This window comes from Colias croceus, chromosome 24, assembly GCF_905220415.1.
Source record: "Colias croceus chromosome 24, ilColCroc2.1".
Lineage (NCBI taxonomy): Eukaryota > Metazoa > Arthropoda > Insecta > Lepidoptera > Pieridae > Colias > Colias croceus.
The window spans coordinates 6,525,703-6,550,551 of record NC_059560.1 but is presented as its reverse complement, the minus strand read 5'-3'; the positions used below and the strand labels follow the sequence as shown (position 1 = coordinate 6,550,551).

At 33.3% G+C, this 24,849-nt stretch overlaps 1 protein-coding gene across 1 annotated transcript; it reads right to left on the bottom strand.

The window, feature by feature from the left end:
• Positions 1 to 321: 321 nt before the first annotated feature.
• On the bottom strand, positions 322 to 24,438 carry LOC123702838 (sodium-coupled monocarboxylate transporter 1). The gene is made up of 10 exons (XM_045650655.1): positions 24,360 to 24,438; positions 11,981 to 12,193; positions 7,847 to 7,989; positions 6,720 to 6,922; positions 6,077 to 6,208; positions 5,001 to 5,360; positions 3,865 to 3,995; positions 2,972 to 3,222; positions 2,243 to 2,382; positions 322 to 1,665 (listed from the first exon to the last, which is right to left on the bottom strand). Exons 2-10 carry the CDS (start codon positions 12,186 to 12,188, stop codon positions 1,302 to 1,304), a joined length of 1,932 nt encoding a protein of 643 aa, XP_045506611.1. The 5' UTR covers positions 12,189 to 12,193; positions 24,360 to 24,438; the 3' UTR covers positions 322 to 1,301.
• Positions 24,439 to 24,849: the final 411 nt, after the last annotated feature.

Sequence of the window (24,849 nt, the reverse complement as noted above, 5' to 3'; positions counted from 1 at the left end):
CACACCTCCACCCGAGCGTGAGGTTTTTCGTTACGCAATTTCTGGATTCGGTCCCCGCGCTCAAGGCCCGCGATAGAAGCTATGCAATAGCTTAAAAACGAAAAATCATGTATACAATATGCTTTATTACAATGCTATAAGTAACAAGGTGTAGATAGGTTACCAACACAACATTCGATCTTCAAAAATGGCACACTAACGCACACACGATTAGACGTCAAAGTGAGATGGCATGATTCAACTATCGTGAGTGGAAAAGGGACACCTGAAGTAAAATGAGGCTAAATAGCCCTTTGAACAGAGCGGATAGAACGTTCGGCATATTGTTGGATGACGAGTTGTTCTTTAGTCATTCAATTAAATGTGGTCATTCAATAATCACTCTAGTCTTCAATCAAATAGCAAATTCCTCCAGATAACTGCGACATATCTAGTATCTTATTAACCACATTTCAATGTGCCATTCCGGAGCGATGACATCCTATCTACATCTTTTTACATATTATAATATCATTGGATAATTATTAAAAAAAAATATTCCAATTTCGATATGATTCTAACAAAATAAAGAGATAAGTGGAATATATTTAGTAGACGTAAGTAATGATTCTGATATTATGAGGCTCTAAACAAACTTGTTTGTATAACAGGAAAAACAAAAGTATATTAGAATATTTTTACATTAGATAGGTAACAATAAACATTCCTCGTTTTTATCACAGCGCCATCTAGTCCTAAACTAAGAAAAGCTTGTACTACAGAAACATAATATTGATACGCACAAAATTCATATAAATTAGAATATTCATCATAAATACATATATATATATTATTATTTATTACCAAGCCACTAGAAGACTACAATATTGTCTTCAATAGCAATGAAATCCAGAGCCACTAGAAGACTACATAATATTATGGTCTTTAGTAGCAATCAAATCCACACAATTTATTGTAATAGTCATAGACCATTACAAAAATACGTCCATACTATTATAAATTTTTATACATCTCCACTTTTAAAAAGTTTTACAAGATGTGAGACAGAGATATACAACATTTTGAATAATCACCTCTATTACGCTATCTCTCTCATACTTCAAAATACATTTTTTTTTATTCTTCAAAGCTAGTATAAAATGCGAATTCATCTATTTCATTCATTGCTTCTATTGAATAAAAGCTAATAAAAGGCACCTTTCTCTTTAGATCATCTTTCAAAACCTGTACAATCCCTGTATTGTCACACACATACAAAAACTGCTCTCTAATAAATAAATTACACTAACAATCTCAACACGTCATAGTCTCGTCCTCATAGGGGACATTTTGCTATCGTACACATCAAATATTTTACTATTATTAGTAGAAAACACCGGTTTTAGCGCCGGTTTTTCATCTTCGACTATCGTCTCAATAGTTTTGTCAGAAGGTTCTTTTTCCTCTGACGTTTTTTCGCGTTCCACAGTAGTGAATGTACGCTGTCTTCCGGGCATTTTTCGCGCGATTTTGGCCACTAATGGATGTATGAGGCGTTCGTCGAAATTGTCCTCGTCCGTGCCTGTGATGTAGCCAATCACGATGCCGCAAAATACGCACACAAGCGTGCCTATAACGGCATACCACATGTATGATATTGAGTAGACTTTCATGAGCGTGTCAAATCTGGAAAAACAATGTTTATAATTTTATATTAATGTTACATTTGAAAGACTATGTATGTAAGTATGTATGTATGTAAATAAATCTATACTAATATTGTAAAGCTGAAGAGTTTGTTTGTTTGAACGCGCTAATCTCGGGAACTACCTACTGGTCCGATTTGAAAAATTCTTTCGGTGTTAGATAGCCCATTTATCGAGGAAGGTTATAGGCTATATAATACCATCACGCTACGACCAACAGGAGCTTAGCCACGCGGGTGAAACCGCGCGGCAGTAAGCTAGTAAGAAATAATTAGATTAATTAGAAAATGATCGTAAGTATTAAAATATGTTTAAACCATGGCAATTAAAACAGGTACATTGTAACTAAAATTTTACACTTGAAATAGAGAAGAAAGCTAAGAAATATTCGAAAAAAGGGAAGAAAGATAATTTATTTATTACCACAGATTAATAAAATAAAAATAATAGACTTATGACTAAACAGTCGGTGCTAAAAGGGCAAATACTCAGCATGTGCTACTTGATGTGAAACTCTGATTTTCAGTAGTAACTTATTATTCATTGAATATACTCACAATAGATTCTCAGTGGGCGGTCTAGGTGTGTGCGTGCTGTCTATAGCGTCGAATACCGTCGCGTACTGTGTGAGTGTGCGGTTTACAACTACCGCCATTGGTTTGGGATTTAGTGCGCTTAGTGTTGCGTTTGGACATGACTGGAAGGTAAAACGATGGTGTTAAAATTAAGTCTGAGATGATTGAATGTTACACATAACTTGTGTAAAGGCTCTAATGTAATAAAACTCAATGTACATGTAGCAACAATGCGCATTTGTAATGTTATCCATTCAAAAATCTTAACTAAGTTAAAAAAAATTCAATCGGATAAATCTACATAATTTCATTATTCTTGAATTAAGGCATCTTCTAGATTTCGCTCCAGAATTAAAATCAAATTATTATTTTCCTATTCATGTAAATCCAACAGGAACACGCCGAGCAGAGCACTTGATGTTGCTGACGTCACTAGAATGTTCTTCAACTCCTAAAATCATCTATAACATGATTCTTACCTCAACAGAAAGCGGCAGCATGGCCATCTTCGCGTCCACATAAATAAGTCTCCCCAGTGCCATCCAAACAGTCAGAACATGCGATATGATCATCCCGCACAAAGCTCCCTTGGCATTGGCCATCGGGAACAGAGCGCCCAATAGGAACACGCCAAGCAGAGCGCCGGATGTTGTTGACGTCACTAGCATGTTCCTCAATTCCTAAAATTATCTATTATAACATTATCCTTACCTCAACAGACAGTGGCAGCATGGCCATCTTCGCGTCCACATAAATAAGTCTCCCCAGTGCCAACCAGACGGTCAGAACATGCGATATGATCATCCCGCACAAGGCCCCCTTCGCATTGGCCATCGGGAACAGAGCGGCCAATAGGAACACGCCGAGCAGAGCACCTGATGTTGCTGACGTCACTAGCATGTTCGCTTCTACTACGCCGTTGACCAGACTCACGAATAGCGACATGCCCATTATTGTTACAGCTGGAAGAAAAAATAATTTATTATGAGACTAGTTTTCTATCCGCGTAATCAAGGGAAAACCTGCATAGTTCACGTTCGTTTGGAATTTTTGGGATGAATCATTTTTCAGGTCTCAAACAATCTTTGTACTAAATTTCATCCAAATCGGTTCAGTAGGTAGCTTAAGAAAAGACAAACAGATTTAGTTTCGCATTTATAATATTAATTACCATAAGTTTTATGGACGGGCAGAACTTATGGAGCAGGTACGATAAGTTTTATGTTTTACGACCTCTAGATATTATGTTCTATTTAGCCATGTGATTTAGCTCTGTCAGTATATTGTCATTCAAGTCTATATTGTCATTCAAGATAATATTATAGACTATTATCAGATTTATCGGTAAATGATACATACAGCCTTAGTAAGACGTTTATCGAAGAGACGTTAGTTATTAAAATTTCTCTAATCCTAAGTTAGAGATAGAAACTACATATAAAAATATATTTTTTTGCGTTTTTGTTTGTATCTTCTGATTCGATTAGTTAGACAGATTGATTAATTAATTATTAATGGAGGTGTGTGGATTCGATTATATTAATCCAATCAAAAAAAAACAAATTCTCGTTACAAAAATGGCATTTAAAGTAAATCATGCTTACCGTAAATGACGCCAATGACCTTAATGATCGTCAATTGTTGTTTGTCACTTATGCCCCTGAACGCTGGTGCAGTTGAGATAAAATCTTCCCATGTAACCGTGGACAATGAGTTTATATTGGAAACCATAAAACTGTAACAATATTATATGAGAATACATCAATTACTTGTGTTGTTAAAGTAGTACAGAACATACATACAGACTATCCTCATCTATCAACACAAAAAAAGACTATCAACATCATTAAAAAAAATGTGTGCGTGTACACACGTAAGAAGTGAAACTTCTTTATGACCTTATTTTTCAAAAAATAATTTACTATATAATATGCAACTTTATAGAAATACGCCGAATCACGCGTGGTAGGGATAAGAAAAAGATGGCGCTAACGGAAAAATGTCACGCGTAACGAAAAAATGTTACACTAAATTTTTTTCCAACCCCGATAAGAAGTTTCACTTCAATAATATTTTAAGTAGATATCAATGAAGATTGTCTTACTAAAAAATTATAATAAATCGAATTTATTATAGTATAACAAAAGAAAAACATAACAAAGACGTGCATGTGTTGATTTATAATGGGAAAAAATACTTCAACTCAGGAACAGAATTTTACTGAGCGGTATTTACTAAACAAATATTTTAATAATAGGTGAAATTAATTAAAAAGTTGCGGAACCAGGGCAAAACAATTTTTTCAATCGTAAAGTAACCTAATACATTATGAGTCGTGCAATATTTTTAGCATCATCCAAACCAATGACCTATTATACTAGTAGACGCGGCATACGCCAACATCATTGCACTAAAAAACAGCGTAATTAATACATACCTACTTACTAACGCATTATCACCAATACAGTTGTTCTCTCTTTCACTCTCACGCACGAGACATAATACATGTCTCACTCATGTACTTCGTAATAACAACTGCCGATTAAAATACAAAAAGAACGTCCAGCCACGACGCTGAATGGTGCGTGACTAAGTGAAACTCGGGCACTTACCTGAGTTTTTTCTTGCCAAAATAGAGAGCGGGTAATGTATCTAGCTCTTTTATAATATATCATAGATCCAAACATTATATGTAAACAAACGAAAAATGAATAATTATACAAAACTAGGTATATCTCACCTCAAAGCGCCATTGAAGATACTGCCCAAGAACAACCCTAGCATTCCAGGCAAGAAACCAAACTGATCTTGCACATAAAAAGGCAAAACTTCATCGGGTTCACTAATTCTACCGCTCATTAGCGGATCACAATATCTATATAGACCATATAGCGCCATTCCAACAACCCAGGACAAACTGAATAGAATACAGAAGGCAGGAACATTGGCCAAGAGTATCTTCCTGACTTTGGCTTCGCTTGGCATGGAACAATAACGTTGGACCAATGTTTGTTGGCAACCGTAGATGGATACGGACATGAAGAGTTGGCCAAGGATGGCCGAGAATGTGTCCACTCGTACTGTTGGGTCCCACGTGAAACTGGAATGTAAATAGATGAATTTTTTTTTAATATTTCGGGACAATTTTCACACACGGCACGATCTGATCCCATACTAAGCTTTCGCTTGTGTTATGGAAACCAGATGGCTGATAAACATACATAAATATAATTTTAAATAAATATGTATTGGATAGATAATTAACACCCAGACACAGAGCAAAAATCTATGTTCATCACACAAAAAAAATTGATAGGAGTTAAAAATATTATTGGGAGTTATTGATTCAGATAGAGAGTTTGGATTATTAGTATCAGTCCATCTAATTTTAATTAAGCATGATGTTATTGGTTTGGTCAATTTTATTTTGACTTGTTAGTTTAAATATGAATGTCAAATCGTGTGGGAATTAAACTGGGTATTTTAAACTTTACTAGCTGCGATTCGCGGTTTCACCCGCATGGCTCCGCTCCTGTTGGTCTTAGCGTAATGATATGCCATCCTCGATAAATGGGCTATCCGAAAGAATTTTGCAAAATAAATCGGATCAGTAGTTCCTGAGATTAGCGCGTTCAAACAAACAAACAAACTCTTCAGCTTTATAATATTATATAGTTTAGATTAAAATGCGACTTAGAAATGACTTTTTTAGTTATGGCTTATGCAATCAGCAATAATAATATTATAAAAACATAATTAAGTAGGTAAAATTAATAAAAAAACAGCCTGTAGTAATAAATCATGTTATCAACTCACTTGAAGAAGTTCATCCTTCCTCCCTCAATATTATCTCTTACAACCTTTACTGGACCACCAGACTTGATCGTAGCCTGTATTATAAACGCACCGCTCACTAAAACCATTGTCAACGTTTGTATGACATCAGCTCTGAAAAAAAAACATTAATCATTATGTTTGTACATTTTTAGTCGAAAAAGATTAGGCAGGAATATCATTAAAAAATAATCAATTTCTTTCTTTTTAGATTGCACTTTTGTCGGTTCCATTGCAATTAACACATCATTCACTGAATCGAAAACTTCAAACTTAAGCTTGTTCAAAATATGAGTAGTTTTCGGAAATATAGACATTATTAACTATTTCCATGGAGTAATTCCACAAGAATATTTTGTTTCATTACCTACATAATATTATCTAAATTCCTTTTTTTTATAGTGGGGAAATCTTCCAAAGATACCCACGGCCCCCGGGGAAGGAGCCGTGGGTTATGTCGGATTCTCACCGACTAAAACCCCACTGTGTTCCGTCGAGCCGCTTTAATGATGGGGCCGCGGGTATTGGTTAGAATTCTTCCGCGACGACAGCGAGGTACCTCCTTATATTTTATGTCAATTACTCTAAAGACATACATCATTCAAGGCTTTTTTCAATGACTTACCGTATAGCAGCAGCCAAGCCGCCAAGTAAGTTGAAAACCACAGCCACAACTGTGAGCGCAGCAGCCGATGCCCAATGAGGTAACCCCAGAATAGCATGTAAGGCTACTGTAGGAGTATATACTGTGACAGCGAGGTTCAGAATCTGACGTAGGAGAAATGTAGCGGCCGCCATACGACGGACTGATTTAGACCCGAATCGCATCTGAAAGGAAATAATTAGATAAATAATAAGAAATAAATCGTTTAATAATTTGTTACAAACATTTAATGACCTAGGCTCCTAGTCTATGTATACTAATATTATAAAGCTGAAGAGTTTGTTTGTTTGAACGCACTAATATCAGGAACTACTGGTCCGATTTGAAAAATTATTTCGGTGTTAGATAGCTCATTTATCAAGGAAGACTATAGACTATATATCATCACGCTAATAGCAACAGGAGCGGAGCAACGCGCGTAAAACCGCGGGGCACAGCTAGTTTAGTTATAAATTGAAGATCTATTAATGTTTATAACTGACTATATTACAATTAAATTGGATGTTTTCTTATGCGAGTTTTTATATAGTCAAGTTTTTGTACGCCATATAAATAATTTTAGGTTACGAATTATGTATTGAATTGTGGTGACCTTTAGTTTAGACTTTGTTCTTGTTTCTTTTTCCAAAGAAGGATCATTTTTATCTCTATTATTTATTAATAAGAATACACTGAAGTCCACCAATTAAATAACTAATTTACATTCATACTAGCGAATTTATCCAATTATAAGCAACTGGCTAAAACCTAACAAATTACATACATACTAAAATCTTCCTCGAGAATAACTGTCTATCAAAAAAAAACGCATCAAAATCCGGTGCGTAGTTTTAAAGAGCATAGTGACTTTGTTTTATACTATACTAGCTTACCGCCCGTGGCTTCGCCCGCTTTGTCTAAAACTTAATAAATTATATACTAAAACCTCCCTCTTGAATCACTCTATCTATTAAAAAAACCGCATCAAAATCCGTTGCGTAATTTTAAAGATTTAAGCATACAAAGGGACATAGGGGCAGAGAAAGCGACTTTGTTTTATAATATGTAGTGATGATGATTGTAGTGTAATAAAGAGTTTTAAAACATACCTCCAAATACTCATAAACAGAATTGGTTTGCAGTCTAAAGTACACCGGTATGAAGACCCAGCAAACAATGGGAAAGGCTAAGATCATGCCGTACAGAGTCTCCCACATTGCAGATCCGAAGTACACCAGCTCGGAGGGGAAGCCTGGAATTTACATTACATTTTTTATAAGATCATAAAAGAGCATTTCTTCATTTTGCTTTGCATTACTTAAGGCGTGCGTTTGTTATTAATAATTTGTTATCTATACCTACTATAATATATAATACTAGCGGTCCGCCCCGGCTTCGCCCGTGATACATGTTTACGTTTTATCTACATAAGATCCATCCTCGTACTTCAAGAAATATAATAAAAAAAGTATTATCTAAATCGGTTCCGCCGTTCTCGAGTTATGCGCTTACCAACACATTTTGCTATTCATTTTTATATATAAGATTATAGAAGCTGAAGAGTTTGTTTGTTTGAACGCGTTAATATCGGGAAATACTGGCGCGATTAGAAAAATTATTTCGGTGTTAGATAGCCCATTTATCGAAGAAGGTTATAGGCTATATCCCTTAATTACTCGCGTGGGGTATATCTGACCCCACGGCGTATTTGAAGCGTCGTATCTCCGCCATTTTTAAAGCTACCTGCGTGCCGTTCTTAGTAGCTGCCTAAATACCTTCCCCGCCGCGAATCAGTCGCGAGCGCCGCGTCAGGAGATCGCGTCTGGGGTATATATTGCCCCACGCGAGTATTCGTGCAACTTTTTTTGGACGAGTGAGTATGTGTATTTTTATTTTATAATGTGCAGTACATATACTAAATAGTTCGTTTTTTACTTATCTTTGTTTTCTGTTTATTTGTTTTAGGTTAGAACATCTAAAATGGCAATTAAGCGTCTTTCTGACTACCAGATTGTTAAGCGTTTGGAAGACGACGAAGAAAGCATCATAGATAGTCTCGATGAAGATGAGGTAGACGAGGACGTGATCCAGAGTTACCACAACTCAACCAAATGTGTGTTAGCTATAACGTCGGCAAAATACGTACAAAATATGGCCTATGGTTATATTTACCACACTGCCTAGGGCCATACAAAAACGGCTAAAAAATGCTCAAGTTCAGGATCCTAGCCCCACTTCCAGAGGTGGTCCATCGACAACTTATAAAAGGTGCCATATCTGTCCAAGGTCAAAGGATAAAAAAATAAGATTTATGTGTGCAAAATGCCACCAGCAAGTTTGTCACGACCATTCCACTATGATATGTGATAAATGTATTGATTAAAAACTTCCTAAATTTAAAGTTTCATCTTTAAAAGTTTATTACATTTATATTGATTAAAGATAGTAAATAATTTAGAACAATGTTGTCTCTTTCTAATTTTTATAATAAAAATAAAAGTATGTCATTAAAAATATGTTTTATTGTACCTTTAAAATTGGGGTTAAATATACCCCACGCGAGCGTAAGTGTAACTATATGGACGCGAGTAATTAAGGGATATTATATCATCTCGCTGACAACAACAGGAGAGGAGCAATGCGGGTGAAACCGTGCGGCACAGCTAGTACCCAATATGTATGACAAAACTAATCGGAATTTCCGTTATATTTCACAAGAATAACAAAATACCTACATAAACTAAAAAAATAAATTACAAATTTTCACATCATTGTAAATTTTAAGATATTCAACATCCGGATTGTAACAAAGCAACAATTTAATAAATTAACAATTTACTAATTCTCAGTTTAAACAAAAACTATTAATAATATAACTACGAATAATTAAAATATTGAGTTGAAACTAGTTTCTCAAATATCAAATTTAGCGCACATGAGGCTTTGTTTTTTTTATAATTTAGCGAACTTGATCATTAGTGACATTAAGATAAAGAAAAAAGTATAAACTAAGCGCAATACACATTGAACTCGCCGGGCCGCCGACTGTCGGAAACTTTTGTCAGCGGTCTAGTTGCCGGCTTCACTTATTACAAGCCGGAAAATTTTGTCGGCGGCTTGAGATCAGAAATTTATTTGGCAATCAACTACAGGTCGAGCGTCGCCAGGCCCACAGAACTATATATATCTCGATATAGTTCTGTGGCCAGGCCACTGAGCGCAGGCGTACCCACGCCGCCAACATGTCAGCGGGTAACACGCGCAGGCGCATGTTGCCGACATGCGACATGATTCTTTTCATACAGGAAGCCGCGGTGTTGTATCGCCGGGCTATATCGGCGGGTACTTCTTGTCAAGGAATCTTTTTTTATATTTTACCTATCGCTCAGTCTTCACTTCATTGATTGATTTTCTTTGCATTTCTTAGTATTGAAAATAATGTAAACAAAAATGCGTCTGTCAACAGGGTTTTTATTTTTGCAATTTGGAAATAAAACGAAGTTGTTTTATGAATACCTATGTGTGTTTGGCAAAAAATAATTATCTTTATACTTACCTAACAGATTTGACGTTATATAATAGATTACTTGTTGTACGAAAAAGTGTTAAAATACCTATGTATAACAATTAACAGACAATAATTAATTTTAATTGTATATATTAGACGTGAATAATTCTAACATAAGTATTACATTTAGGAATTAAACTATTAAAATATATAAAGTAGGTACCTACTTACCTACTTTTATATTTATCCCGACACTTCAAACATAGGTTTATAATTTATTCAAGTATTAAACACATTGGTTTATTAATTTTTAATTGCTTCACTTATCATATTATCTGCTAGTACAAAACTATCACAAGAAAATGCTAACATATTTCATGTTATTTTTGGATTAATTGATCCAAAACTAAGCATCTTAATAAAAAATTTATATATTATGTTTATACCACACTATACATAAGTACCTATAAATGTATTGTAACTGAGACTTTGAACTAAATTATGATATAACGTATTTCTATATAATTACTAATAAATCACCAAGCGCCAGGGAATCGGTAAAACCCATATGAATAAAACTCTTATAAGTATTCATTTACTGATAATCAAATTACTTTAGATGTGGGTAATTTAGTATGAAATTGCGATATTGATTGCAAGAAATAATTATGGGAACACCATTTTTGTATATATATTTTCATGCACTACCTTCTACCTGAGAGGTAGAAATATATATGTATAATTGCATAACTAGCTGTGCCCCGCGGTTTTACCTTCAATACCTACTCTGCTCCTGTTGGTCTTAGCGTGGTTACTGATGATATAATATTATAGCCTATAAGCCTTCCCCGATAAATGGGCTATCTAACACCGAAAGAATTTTTCAAATCGGACCTAGTTCCTGAGATTAGCGCGTTGAAACAAACAAACAAACTCTTCAGCTTTATAATATTAGTTATTGGAGTTGAGGATAATATGGACGATTTATGCTTTGGTCCGTAATTACTCATTTCTTACTAAAGCCTTATTATAATATCTTATAACGAGTTTAATTTATACTTGAACTTCCTCGTTTTTGTGAATTTGTTGAATGATAAATATATTTTCAAATTCCTGATAATTTATTAAAATTATTTACCTATTGCACAAAATATCAATCGATGGACGAATAATTAAAGAATTATTATCCATAGATATTTCCAACGATCGCGTATGTTTCCGTTATACTTTTATTCAATTTAAATAAAAGTAAAAAATGTGAAATTGTCCGTTCTATTATACAAAATATATGATTAGCAATAATAATTGTACAGTAAAAGACTAATATAGAGTGTAAATAAATTATGTATTAAGATTAGTATAGTCATTAAACGCGAGCTGTCAACCGAAACGCGAGTAGATATAAACTATAGCTGCCCCCCTAGCCAAGTGGCTTTCTGTTAGCGTAGCGTTCAAAAGAATAGACTATAGACTACGAATGTATGAGATTGACGTAAGCTGTAGATAAACGTTATCTACAGCTTACGTCAATCACAGCTTACGTCAATCTCATACATTCGTAGTCTATAGTCTATTCTTTTGAACGCTACGCTAACAGAAAGCCACTTGGCTAGGGGGGCTTTTAGTGTTAAAAAAATTCTATAAAAGTGTCAAATGATGCAACTCATATTTTGTTTCTGCTAAAGTAACATGCAACCCCCCCTTAATATCAAATATAATATGTAATACCACTTACCCAAAAACAATCTGACTCCCAGCGTGCCTCTAGCCACAGATAAAACCATAGCCAGCACGGACACCCCTCCCCCTGCGAAGATGTACGCTCGCTTCGCGTTCCCGCCCGCCTTCGCGTCCTTCTTGCGTTTCCATAGCGGCGCGAACGACGAAGCGAACACGAATATGCCAAACACGACGCACTCCCATACTAGCCAGCCGGTGTTCATGATTTCTGTAATAAAATGCAAATATGGTAAAATATAACAGAATCCAAACTAATATTATAAGTGAGAAAGTAGCTCTGTCTGTCTGTGTCTTCTCAACGCTTCTACCACTGAATCGATTTGGATGAAATTTGGTACAGATATAACTTAAGACCTGACAAATGACAAAGGATAGGTTTTATCCTGGAAATTAAACGGCAACGGGAACTATGCGGGTTATTGATGAATACGCGGACGGAAAGCTAGTAACTAATAGATATTGAAAGCTTTTATTTCTACTTTATATAAAAAAACCCTATTAAAATTCAATTTTGCATATTATAGATAGGTAGGTCAGGTCACATAATAAAATACCAGATAACGTGTATTGCACGTGTTTATCAAAACTAGTTTTGCCATTCATAAAAATAAAAGGTTTTCGACTAAGTAGACGATATTTACAAAATGTATCAAAGTTCAAAAATCTAAGGTCTTTGGCGCGTCCTTCACTTTGTTTTTGAGATTTTTTTTATAGATATTTTATTGTTAAATTATTCTATTTAACAGGTTTTTTCTATATTAAGAATTTTTCAACTATTTGTTTTTAACAATTTTTAATATGATTTTATATTGTTATATTTTTTGAATAAAGTTATTGATATTATACTCCTACTAATATTATAAATGCGAAAGTTTGTGAGGATGTGTGTGTGTGTGTGTGTGTTTGTTACTCTTTCACGCAAATACTACTGAACCGATTACAGTGAAATTTAGCACACAATATACAGGGTGTAATCGTTAAGTGTGCACAGGCGATTTTTCCGTAACTATTACAGATATCAAAAAACTTTAAACTGATATCGAAAGTATTTAACCTAATGAGTAAAATGGCCATAATAAATTTTTAAAAATAAATATCTAAAAAATTAACGTGAAACCCTCCCATACATTTAGTATGAGATACGAATTTCCCATGTACATGGGTTGATCCAAAAGTAATGATAATCAATATTAAACAAGGCCATTACAGTTATAATAATTATGTAGTTCTCTAGATAGTTATTCTAACTAGAAAATATACTTCAATATTTTTTTTCCTAAACTTAAAAAAAAACTTTGACTTCATCCACAAAAACCCCTCCACGCGGCCATCACTTCGCTGTCGTCTTAAAATAATTTATTGCTAAGAAAAGTGTTTCTTGTGCCGAGGAAAGAGATAAAAGTAAATAGGAGCTAGATCTAAAAAATAGGGTTCAATAGGTGTTCAAGCATTTGGAATGCCGATTTTTGAATGGCAGCCGTCGCAACTGACGCTTTGTGATCTGGTGCGTTGTCTTGGTGAAACAGCGTTCAGGTCCGCAGTTTGCCATGTCTCTTTTCCTTACTAACCTACCGCAATATTTTAATTTGGTCTGTTTAGTAAGAGCCCAATAAAGTGGCTACCTTTTTAAAATATTCCACCATAATTATTCCTTCAGCGTCCCAAAAAACTACCGCTTTAATCTAACCTACTGATTTTCACTTTGAATTTCTTCATCGTCACTTTGGTAGCTCGCATCCAGGACATTGATTGTTTTTTGGTTTCATTTTTGGATCACAAAACGTGACAAAAAATTATCCTGATATCGTTAAAAATTTAGAAATTTACCCTCTACATGTCGAATCGTTGTTTCTTCTTTTCGTCGGGAAACATTCTGGCACGCACGGTTCACATTCAAATTAATGTAAATAATTGGAAACGTGGCCTGTTGATATGATTTTTTTGTGATTACTTAGTGAATACATGAGCAAGCAAAAAATATTTATTTTATATTTTTATGTGCACAGAAAATACCCAATTATCATTACTTTTGGATCAACCTAGTACATTTAATATGAAAGATTTTAGCTTTTTCTGTCTTTTTTTGGTTTTCTGCTTTAATTACTTCGCAAATTTGAAGGGAAGTTCATTTAGAAACTGTAAATAGAGCTCCTCATTGTATTGCAAAATGAGGACATCACTTCGAAAATCTGCTATGAATACAAAATGTATGGGAAATAAAATGTATGGGAGCGTTTAATGTAACATTTTTGGATATTTCTCGTTTTATATTTAAAAAATTATTATGGCCATTTTACTCATTAGGTTTAGTACTTTCGATATCAGTTTAAAGTTTTGTGGTATCTGCAATAGTTACGGAATAATCGCTTGTGCACACTTAACGATTACACCCTGTATAGAGGGTAACTTGGGGAACGGGAACTATGCGGGTTTTTCTTTAAAAACGCGGGCGAAGCCGCAGGTGGAAAGCTAGTTATTGATATTTTGACAATTGGCGTATTTGTGCAGTCTCAGTCGTCAATTGACAATTACCTACATCATTAGGTGCACAGTTTTTCTGGATGTGCTACGTGTTCTAATTTATTTGGCAGTGTAGTTTTGAGAACGAACAAAAATACTGATAAAAAGATATTTATTATATCATACTAATGAATTTAGTTGTTTAGCAGGTAGCTTAGGTAGATGTGTCATATTATGATTTGTAAGAAAAAGGGCGCAAGGGCGCGTTGAAATTAAAAACTTTCAAAATTTGGTATTCTACACGATAATATTGCCGAATGCACTATTTCTGTGTTCATTAACTTTAACATAGATTAAAAATAATAGAAAAAAAATTAAAAAAAAAATTTCAATATTTGTATGACGCAAAAAATGGCCTTCAAAATTATGGTCAACGGCCTCTTAATTATTGTCAAGTCAAAAGGTAAATAATTTTGAATAAATCATCGTCACATTTTTTACTCCCCAATCATTATTTGCATTCATTTATCAAATGAATTAAATGATAAATCATATAGGTAATTATTTGAGATAAAATGCACATGTAGTTATGTAGGTACTAGATAAGTAGGTACATACATTGAATTAATGTAATAGATTATAATAATTACTAGCCTTCCGCCCGCGGCTTCGCCCGCGTTTTCAAAGAAAAACCCGTTCCCGTAGGATTTCCGGGATAAAACCTATACCTTTCTCGGGTATCAAAATATCTCTATACCTCATGCAAATTGGTTCAGTAGTTAAGGAGTGATGGAGTAACAGACAGACAGACAGATAATTCTAAATATTATTATGAATTCATGACATTTTCATGTTGGAATGAAAATCTATTTTTAGGCAAGCTCTGTAGCGTAAACATCTTCGAATCGGCTTATTTATGATGATTTGTTATTTATTTGAATTTTATTACAATTTATTTAATTCAATCTATAAGTGACTTTACAACTTAATTTACAACTAACTTATCAGACGATTTGTATTAAAATAACTAATTTGTTTAAAAAAACAGGTTATTCAACGTCAAAAGTCAAAGGGATTTTCCTTTGGGCGAAATAATTTATGCGTGACGTCACGTATCAAACTAAATTAAAAAACTATATAGGTGTGTATATATTCTGTCTGTACAATTTATTGTCTGTTACCTGAATTAAATGTAATAAATAAATAAAAATAAATAAAAATAAATAAAAATAAAAAAATAGCAGAAAATGTGAATACGTCATGTTTGTGTAAGCAAATATTTGTTGATAAAGCCGTTATTTCATTCAACGAAGAAAATTAAGTTATCATTAATTATTATTTAAACGTATAAGTCTTATAAATAAATATCTTAAAATATGAAAAAATCCTACTATAGTATTAATACGATCTAAAAATATAAGTGAATGCTAATATTTGGGAACAGAATATTATAATGTTATTGTTATATAGTAGAATTAAAAAAAAATGTGTGCTTGTACTAGTGTACACACGTAAGAAGTGAAACTTCTTTATGACCTTATTTTTCAAAAATAATAATTAACTATATATGCAATTTTACAGAAATACGTCGAATCACGCGTAGTAGGGATAAGAATGGCGCGGCGCGTAACGAAAAAATGTTACACTAATTTTTTTTCCAACCCCGATAAAGAAGTTTCACTTCAATAAAATAAATGGGAAGTTATTGGTTAGTGGTTAGTGCCCGTATTCGCCACTTAGGGGTATAAAAAATAGATGTTGGCCGATTCTCAGATCTCGCCAACGAACGGCCAAACAAACAAAACACAATTTCATATAAAATTTCATGAGAATCGGTTCAGCCTTTTCGGATGAATAGGTATGGTTGCTAACATTGTGACACAAAAATCTATACTTAATATTATAAAGGTGAAAAGTTTGTTCGTTTGTTTGAACGCGCTAATCTCACGAACTATTGGTCTGATTTGAAAAATTATTTCTGTGTTAGATAGCCCATTTATCGAGGTAGGATGTAGGCATTATATCATCACGCTTAGACGAACAGAAGCGGAGCACTGTGGGTAAAACCGCGGGGCACAGTTAGTACTGCATATAACCACTGCACCAATGCGACAATAATGGATCCGTACCCGTAGCAAATGTCTGCAGTTACGCAAATCATCGCACAAAGGGTTATTGTTTTCTCGTCAGCTTGCTCACAATATAACACATTATATAATATGCATGTATATGTTATGTAATAGTTACAATAAAACGGTATTATCATAACTCAAAGTCCTTGGTCGCTGCAAGTTAGTTTTTAACTGTAGATATCTATAAAGAACATTTCTAGTGATATTATATTATTGGAGTCATCAATGTAGGGGCTTGTTATGTGCGGGTGTAATAAAAGATGAAGGTTATATTTCGTTAACTACATATATTTATCCGTATGTAATTAATATTCGACCTAATGCGACCCACCCGCGTCCCGACAAGCCCGTGACTGTCCGTGTACAGGGCACGAACTGTTTATATACGAGTTACCGTGTGAACTTTCTTTGGGCTACACTTGAAATTCGATAACCCGTAAATTGGCTTGTCGTCGCTACAATATTATCACCACATTATCAAAGTTATGTGTTGTAGAAACTTCTTCGATGAAATTAAACTCATTTGATCGATTAAACTATTTTTTTATTTTTTTTTTTTTGGTATAGGTCTTTACTGTAAATTCTAAAATATGAATGTCCTGGAAGAATAACGTTTAGTTTGCTTTATGTAATACTAGCGGTCCACCCAAACCCACGGGTAAGAAGCAAGTATTTTTACAGGTTATGTGTTATTATGGTAGGTAAATAAGCTACATTACTGCAATATATCATAAAAATCCAATCAGCTGTTTTCGCGTGAAAGACGAACAAACTTATATACCTACCTATATACTTTCACGTAATAATATTAGGAAGAATAAAGATACATCTAACTACGTACGTTTTCTGTGTTAAAAATATTTATATTTATTCCTTATTCATTAATTAATATTATTTCAATGTCAGCGTCCAGCAATATGATCTATACAGGGTGTCCCACTGTTGGTATACTAAGCTCAAAGGAGGTTATAGTTTTGCATACGCTGAGTACGTAAAAAATACTTATAAAATTCCAGACGCATTTTTTTCAAATAGATGAATTCTTAAATTCTATGTGTATACCCATAACAATCAACCCGCCCAACTTTGCCACCAGCACGTGAGCTATCGTTTTAGATTATGTTTTCATAGACAAAATGCTCACATTAGAGAAGCGGTACATATGCCAGCTGCGCGAAGCTAGAGAAGAAAACATGAACTTTCAGGAAAAATTTAACAAAAAACATTTTGACGTAATTTTGTTGTTTAATTATTTTTAACGTGATCAGTGTATGCAAAACTACAAGTCCCTTGATCCCTTCGCGCTTAGTATACCAATAGTGGGACACCCTGTATAAGGTAAGCATAGTTTAATTGTTCACATTATAGTACATATAAACGATACATCACAGCTCTTTTACATACGGCTAAAATGCCAAGTAATTATGATAAATGCTACAGCTGTGAACATTTTTAATAGCAACACCTATTATTTATTTAACAATACTAGAAATTATGTTTAAACACCCTGTTTATCGAGGTCTTTAGATAAGGATTATGATTTATGATTTACCAAAAGCTTTCTTTTGATTTTTTTCTGGGTGTAAAAGGGTGAGGCTAAACTTATTTTCAATGCCAAGCGGACCTAAATTTGAAGTCCCATGTCCCCAGTGGGGTAAGGGGCAGATGTATTATTCAAACATCTGTTTCACTGATCGATTTTATTTAGGGACAAGTTGGTGATCAGCCTTCTACCGGCTGCCAGACCGAGACATTTTTTTTCTACGTCTCCACCGGGAATCGAACCCACACGAACCCCTCGGTTCTACGCTCACGCGTCAACCATTGTACCAAGGAGGCAGCGGACAAGCTAGTCTATAAAGAATAAGAAACAATAAAAAAATATGTAATGGACAATCGCGAAAATTTAACGGCACCTGATTGTTTCTTCCAAAGATACATCTGAAGCTTTATTTTCAATTTTCATTCCAGGTAAATTCGAGCGAAGCAGGCATTTATTTTCAGAATATACGACGTTTTATGGATCAGCTAGTACCTATATACATTAAATATGTACCTACATCATGCAATTGGTAAATAGTCGACATACAGTATCTTGCGAATTGGGTAATTCTGTGAGATTACTATGACCTTGAACAGGTAACAGATTATGTCGAATCAACGAGTCTTTGAGCATCTGTGAATAGCATCTGCGAAATAAAAGTGATATGTAACAGCCGTGAAAAAGAGGAGACATGCATGTTAAAACGCATTATAACCATAACAAACATTTACCTATATAATGCATAATGGCATATTAATACATGCACAAAGCAATATTACATAGTAGGTATAATATTACCTATGACATAGTAATATTAAATACTAGCTGTTCCCCGCGGTTTCACCCGCATTACTCCGCTCCTGTTGGTCTTAGCGTGGTTATTCCTGGATAAATGGGCTATCTCACACTGAAAGAATTTTTCAAATCGGACCAGTAGTTCCTGAGATTAGCGCGTACAAACAAACAATGAAACAAACTCTTCAGCAATATAATATTTCATACAGAAAAATTCGTCGTTTTTAAATCGTTTCGGAGTTTGGTAATAATAATAAACAATGTGACAATTTTTACATAATAATATTATAGATAATAATATAATGATAATATGTAAGGATGTTCGTAGAGCCTGCAAATTGCTAACCCATTACCTAGTTTGGTTTAATAACATTATTATGTTAAGTCGTGTAAACGTTATTTGTGAGATTAAATTGGTATTTATAACTATTTTTGAATCCACCTTACTTACTTAAAAACTTCATCCGAATCAGTCTAGTCATTTTAGAGTTCAGTCATATTTATACGTATACAAAATTGAAACAGAAAAGAGAAAATCAATGCAGGTATGTATTATGTAATTCGATCATTGGATTAAGTTACTCCTTTTAGCAACAGCTATCTGTCAGTGAAAGTCCCGTCAAAATCGGTACAGCCGTTCAAGAGATTAACCGGAACAAACAGACGGACATTTTTTTTTAAATATGTACTATTTTGGTAAATGCACCGTGCATTTACAATTTTATTATTGGTGTTGATAAGCAATATAAACAACTAAATAAACGCAGGGTCAAAGGTCAACTAGGCGTCATATTTCTTACTAGCATTGGAGTACGGCCAATTTTATTTGCCGTCACGTGGCGCCTAGATGTTACATTATGTAAATAATAAATAATAACAAAGCTGTACATAGTTTGAAATTGTCTGAAAATTCAATATTTCTCCGATAATTACTTGGTATATTTTTTTTGAGAATCTTAGAGAATTAAACCAACTTGGGAATCGACGAGTATGATTTGGGTTTAATTTTTATCAATAAAAGTTATTTTTAATCAATAAAAGTTTTTTTTATTCAATAAATAATTTAGTATTTTTTTAGTTTAACTGTTACCTAGTAAATCTTTTATCTTAATAATATTAATGTCAAATACTCTAAATAGTTCTTACCGCCTACTACCTACGTACCTATCTAAGAACTATATTAGAGTAAGTTTATATTTTGTTCTACAGTCTACTATTTTTCTTCTGGCTCCTGCTGTTCTTAGCGATGAATGGGCTATCTAACACCGAAATAATTTTTCAAGTCGGACCCGTAGTTCCCGAGATTAGCGCGTTCAAACAAACAAACAAACTCTTCAGCTTTATAATATTAAGTATAGATGTGCCAACCGGATATGTAAATTATGTCACGTATTATTGTTATTTGTAAGTATTTTCATCTGAGAAGAAAGAAAGAAAGAAATAACACGATCGATCGATCTCACGAAATGAGACAGTTTTATAATAACTTACATAATAATATAACATAATTATTAGATATTGTTTAACAAATCCGTAACATTAAAATAACAATGCGATATTATACCCATTGAAAACTATTAAAATAACTCTGATATATTATCCCATAACTAAGTATATAAGTACCTATGTTATTAATTATTATTATCTATTATCTTGATTTTCTATTAATATTGATATTCTTTTGTTTAACTTTACTTCAAATATATCTATTTAGAAAAGGATTTATTACATAACTAGCTTTCCGCCCGCGGCTTCGCCCGCGTTTTGAAAGAAAAACCTGAATAGTTCCCGTTCCCGTGGGATTTCCGGGATGAAACCTATCCTATGTGTTAATCCAAGTTACCCTCTATATGTGTGCTAGATTTCAGTAGCATAATTTGCGTGAAAGAGTAACAAACACACACACACACACACACACATTGAGTATTGGCACATCCTCACAAACTTTCGCATTTATAATGAAGTTAATTATAGTAGGATTCGAATGGGATTTGTTAATTGTGTTTTTAATACGTCAAGAATTTTAATAAAATATACATTTTTTACATTATAATTTAGGTAAATATAGTTTTAAACTGTAGGTACGTAGTAAGTGAATGAAATACATTCCATTGAAAACGGTGAAAAATTCAATTACGAAGGTATAGTTCATAAAAAATAAAAATGTCATAAACATGTGCTATTTCAAAATATCTACTATTTTTCTTGCAGTTTACAAGGAATAAAATAAAACTACGTAACCTAGGTACTATCTAGAATATATTATGTAACAAGTAATAACCGGGAAATCTCTCTTTTCATATTGCATTATAATGTTGATTTTAATTTTTAACGAAGGCTACAACGATTTCGCAGAGTTCACGTAAGAGCAATGTCGCTCACCATTGTAGGTACCTACCTACGGAATAATTATATCCACACAATATAATAAACATACTGGCATTTTTAATTATATGAAACATGTGACTTTTCAATATTCATACATAATTAAACGTGTCGTTGAAAAAATAAGCAGTACATTAGATTAATTAAACATCAACTCATAGCCATAAAAAAAAAATAAAAAAAAATAAAAAAATTGGTGATAATACGAAAATAATGGTCGCTAATATAAATGTCTGACAATTGAATTGGTAGGTTCATGCTCATAAAACGAACGATTACTTTTTTATTAATGTGTAAGTACCATATATTTAAAAACTAGACTATCATCATATTGCTAACAAGTTATAACTGCGTTAAAAACAACCGACTTCAAACTTGCACTTGCAACATTTACAAATTCACACAAAAATGCTCATAAAATAAAAACTACTGGGCCTATCCGAATAAAATTTTTATGGGACCAATTCGACACCATCCCGCATCGAACAAAAAAAGAATCACGTAAATCGGTTCAGAAACCTCGAAGTAATCGGTGTACATACATAAAAAAAACATACCGGCCGAATTGATAACCTCCTCCTTTTTGTTTGAAGTCGGTTAAAAACCCCTACTAACAAGGAGTTAATTTTGAATACATTTTCCTCTTTTACATAGGTAAAACATGTTAAAATGTAGGTAAAATTAGACTTAAGAATATTTCTCAACCAATTTGTTCCATAACGGATTAAAAGAAAACCAACGAAGTGGAATAATGACTGAACATGCGGACAATGCAATAATCTATACTAATGTTATAGAGGTTAAATATTTTTTGTATGTTTGTATATCTAAGCTCCGAAACTTCTTAAACGATCTTGAAAATTCTTTCACTTGGAGAAAGCTACCAGCAGCACGCAGGAAATATCGGTTTTATAAATAGTAATATAAATAGTATATGATATATCAGATAAATAAATAGTTCAAAACGGGAAAAGGCCTCGCTAGTCTAGATATATCCTAGCTATTAAATAAAACCATTCCTATCCTTCTTCACTACCTACATAACTAGTATAGAACAAAGTTTCTTTCTCTGTCCCTATGTCCCTACCGTATGCTTAAGTCTTCATTACCTCATACATACCTAGTATAGAACAGTTTCTTTCTCCGTCCCTATTAGGTAGTCCCTATGCGTATGCTTAAATCTTTAAAACTACGCAACGGATTTTGATGTGGTTTTATTTTATAGATAGAGTGATTGAAGAGAAAAGTTTTAGTATAAAATTTGTTAGGTTTTAGACAAAGCGGGCCGCGGGCGATTTGAATTTCAGAAAATCAGGCAATTCAGCCCATAAATTTGAAGACGCACTGAGAAAATAGGTTTTAAAACAAGCTGGTACCATATTACATACATTATATCATAATATATTATCTATACGTAGGTACATAAGGTATATTATAAAATAATAGGCATTTTTATTTAAATAGAAATGTAACACAATGAATTTTAAACGTACCAAAAAGCCTTTTATCTTTCGAATTTTATATACCTACATAACTATATAGGTACCTAGTAGGTAGGTACTACGTAGCGCAATTTGCAACAAGTTTTACATTATATCCAAAATTTCGCAGACAATGCCCAATTAGGTATACCAGTATATTATATTCGAATATAAGAAAAGTAAAAAAATAAGTGCCTCCATGGTTCAGTGATTACCATAAGCGTAACAAAGTTCTAAGTTCATTTGTAATAAAAAATACTATATGACAACATAATACTATTAAAGTCTAATCATTATTGTAAAATATATTATGTTCACTAGTTTGTTGACCCGACTCCAGTCGGGTAACGATTTTAAGTATTTTTGCAAGCTAGCGGAGATAAATCCAACAGATTAAAAAGTAAAAACATTTAAAATATTAATTAACGAATCGTCAAAATTCTTTCAACCGTACTCGTATCTAATTAAAATTTTTAGATTAAAGATTAAGTGGTCTAATTAACCTGATTTTCTTTACATAAATACCTAGGTTTCTTCTTTCATACATAAATAGGTAGATACTTTTCATACACTACATACCTACCTACCGAAAATTAAGTTTACCGGATCTATCCATACTAATATTATAAATGCGAAAGTAACTCTGTCTGTCTGTCTGTTACTTAATCACGCCTAAACTACTGAACCAATTTTAATGAAATTTGGTATGGAGATTTTTTTGATACCCGAGAAAGGACATAGGCTACTTTTTATCCCGGAAAATGACGCAATCCCGGAAATCCCACGGGAACGGGAACAATGCCGGTTTTTCTTTGACTGCGCGGGCGAAGCCGCGGGCGGAAACCTAGTTGGTTATAAACGAACGAAGCCGCATCAGCAAGATATATTTTTCTAGAAAATTATAATTAGAACTTCCGTCATCTCTCAAATTAATTGATATAAAACAACATAGTTAGGTACGCAAGCTTAAAATTAATTAAAGTTTTTTGTTCGGGTTAAAATTTACAACCTGTTTTGTTTGTAAATTGTAACCAACCGAGTTTGTTCAAGATTTTACCTATACCAGCTATTTTATATAGAAAAAAATAACTAATTGTTATGTATTCTTATGTAATAAGTATTAACGTTTATTCTAGAATAAAATTTAAATTATAATTTATAAACTGTAAAAAAAAAAGAAAAACAAACTATCTTTTCGTTTTCATTGCTCTAAATATGTTAATGAATGCATTTTTTTATAGGTACTGAAATGCACATACCTACTAATATTTTTATTAAACCTTATTATACAAAAAATTGAGAATGTTCTACCTTACTGTTATTATTCTACCTTTATTATAATTAATATTCTCTTAATAATTGTAAACATATTTAATAAACTTCAATTTTTGTCCAAAAGAGAAGACAATAAATCCACTTTTCAACACGTCCAAAACCTTAAAAACATATCCCAAAAGAAACAAAAGCGTACACTCATTTAAAAACATACAAACGTTAATATAATTTTTGATACGCAATCACTACAACCGAATGACACAGCACAAACACATGAACACATAATAAATAATATGCACTTACTTCCGTATTTGAAATAGATTTGGCTATAATCCACACGTAGTATTTATTACGACACGTGCGCACTGTACGAGATCCCGCGGCGGAATGAAAACTGCCGCCAAAATAAGACAAATCTACTAATATAGTGCACAGAGTAAATAGATTAGGCGGGCGGATTGAGATTTTTCGACTACAGTTTGTCAGTGTCTATGATTATTGATTTGTTAGTTTGTTTGTAACGTATGTTTGTGATAGCCGATGGGTAAGATTATCTTTTATTTGAAATTTAAAACTTAGAATTTTTGTATAATTAACTATGTAACTACTTTGAAATGAATAGACGCAATAAGTAATCAATGCGAAACTTTCGTTCAACACAGAAAATAAACTCCTCCAAAATAGCTTGATTGATTTTAGTGATAATTTGTGTCAATTCGCTAGTTATGAGAATAAATCGTAGTGTTCTGACAGAAAAAAGTTTCAGAAGATGTAGAAGTGGTAAATAATTTTT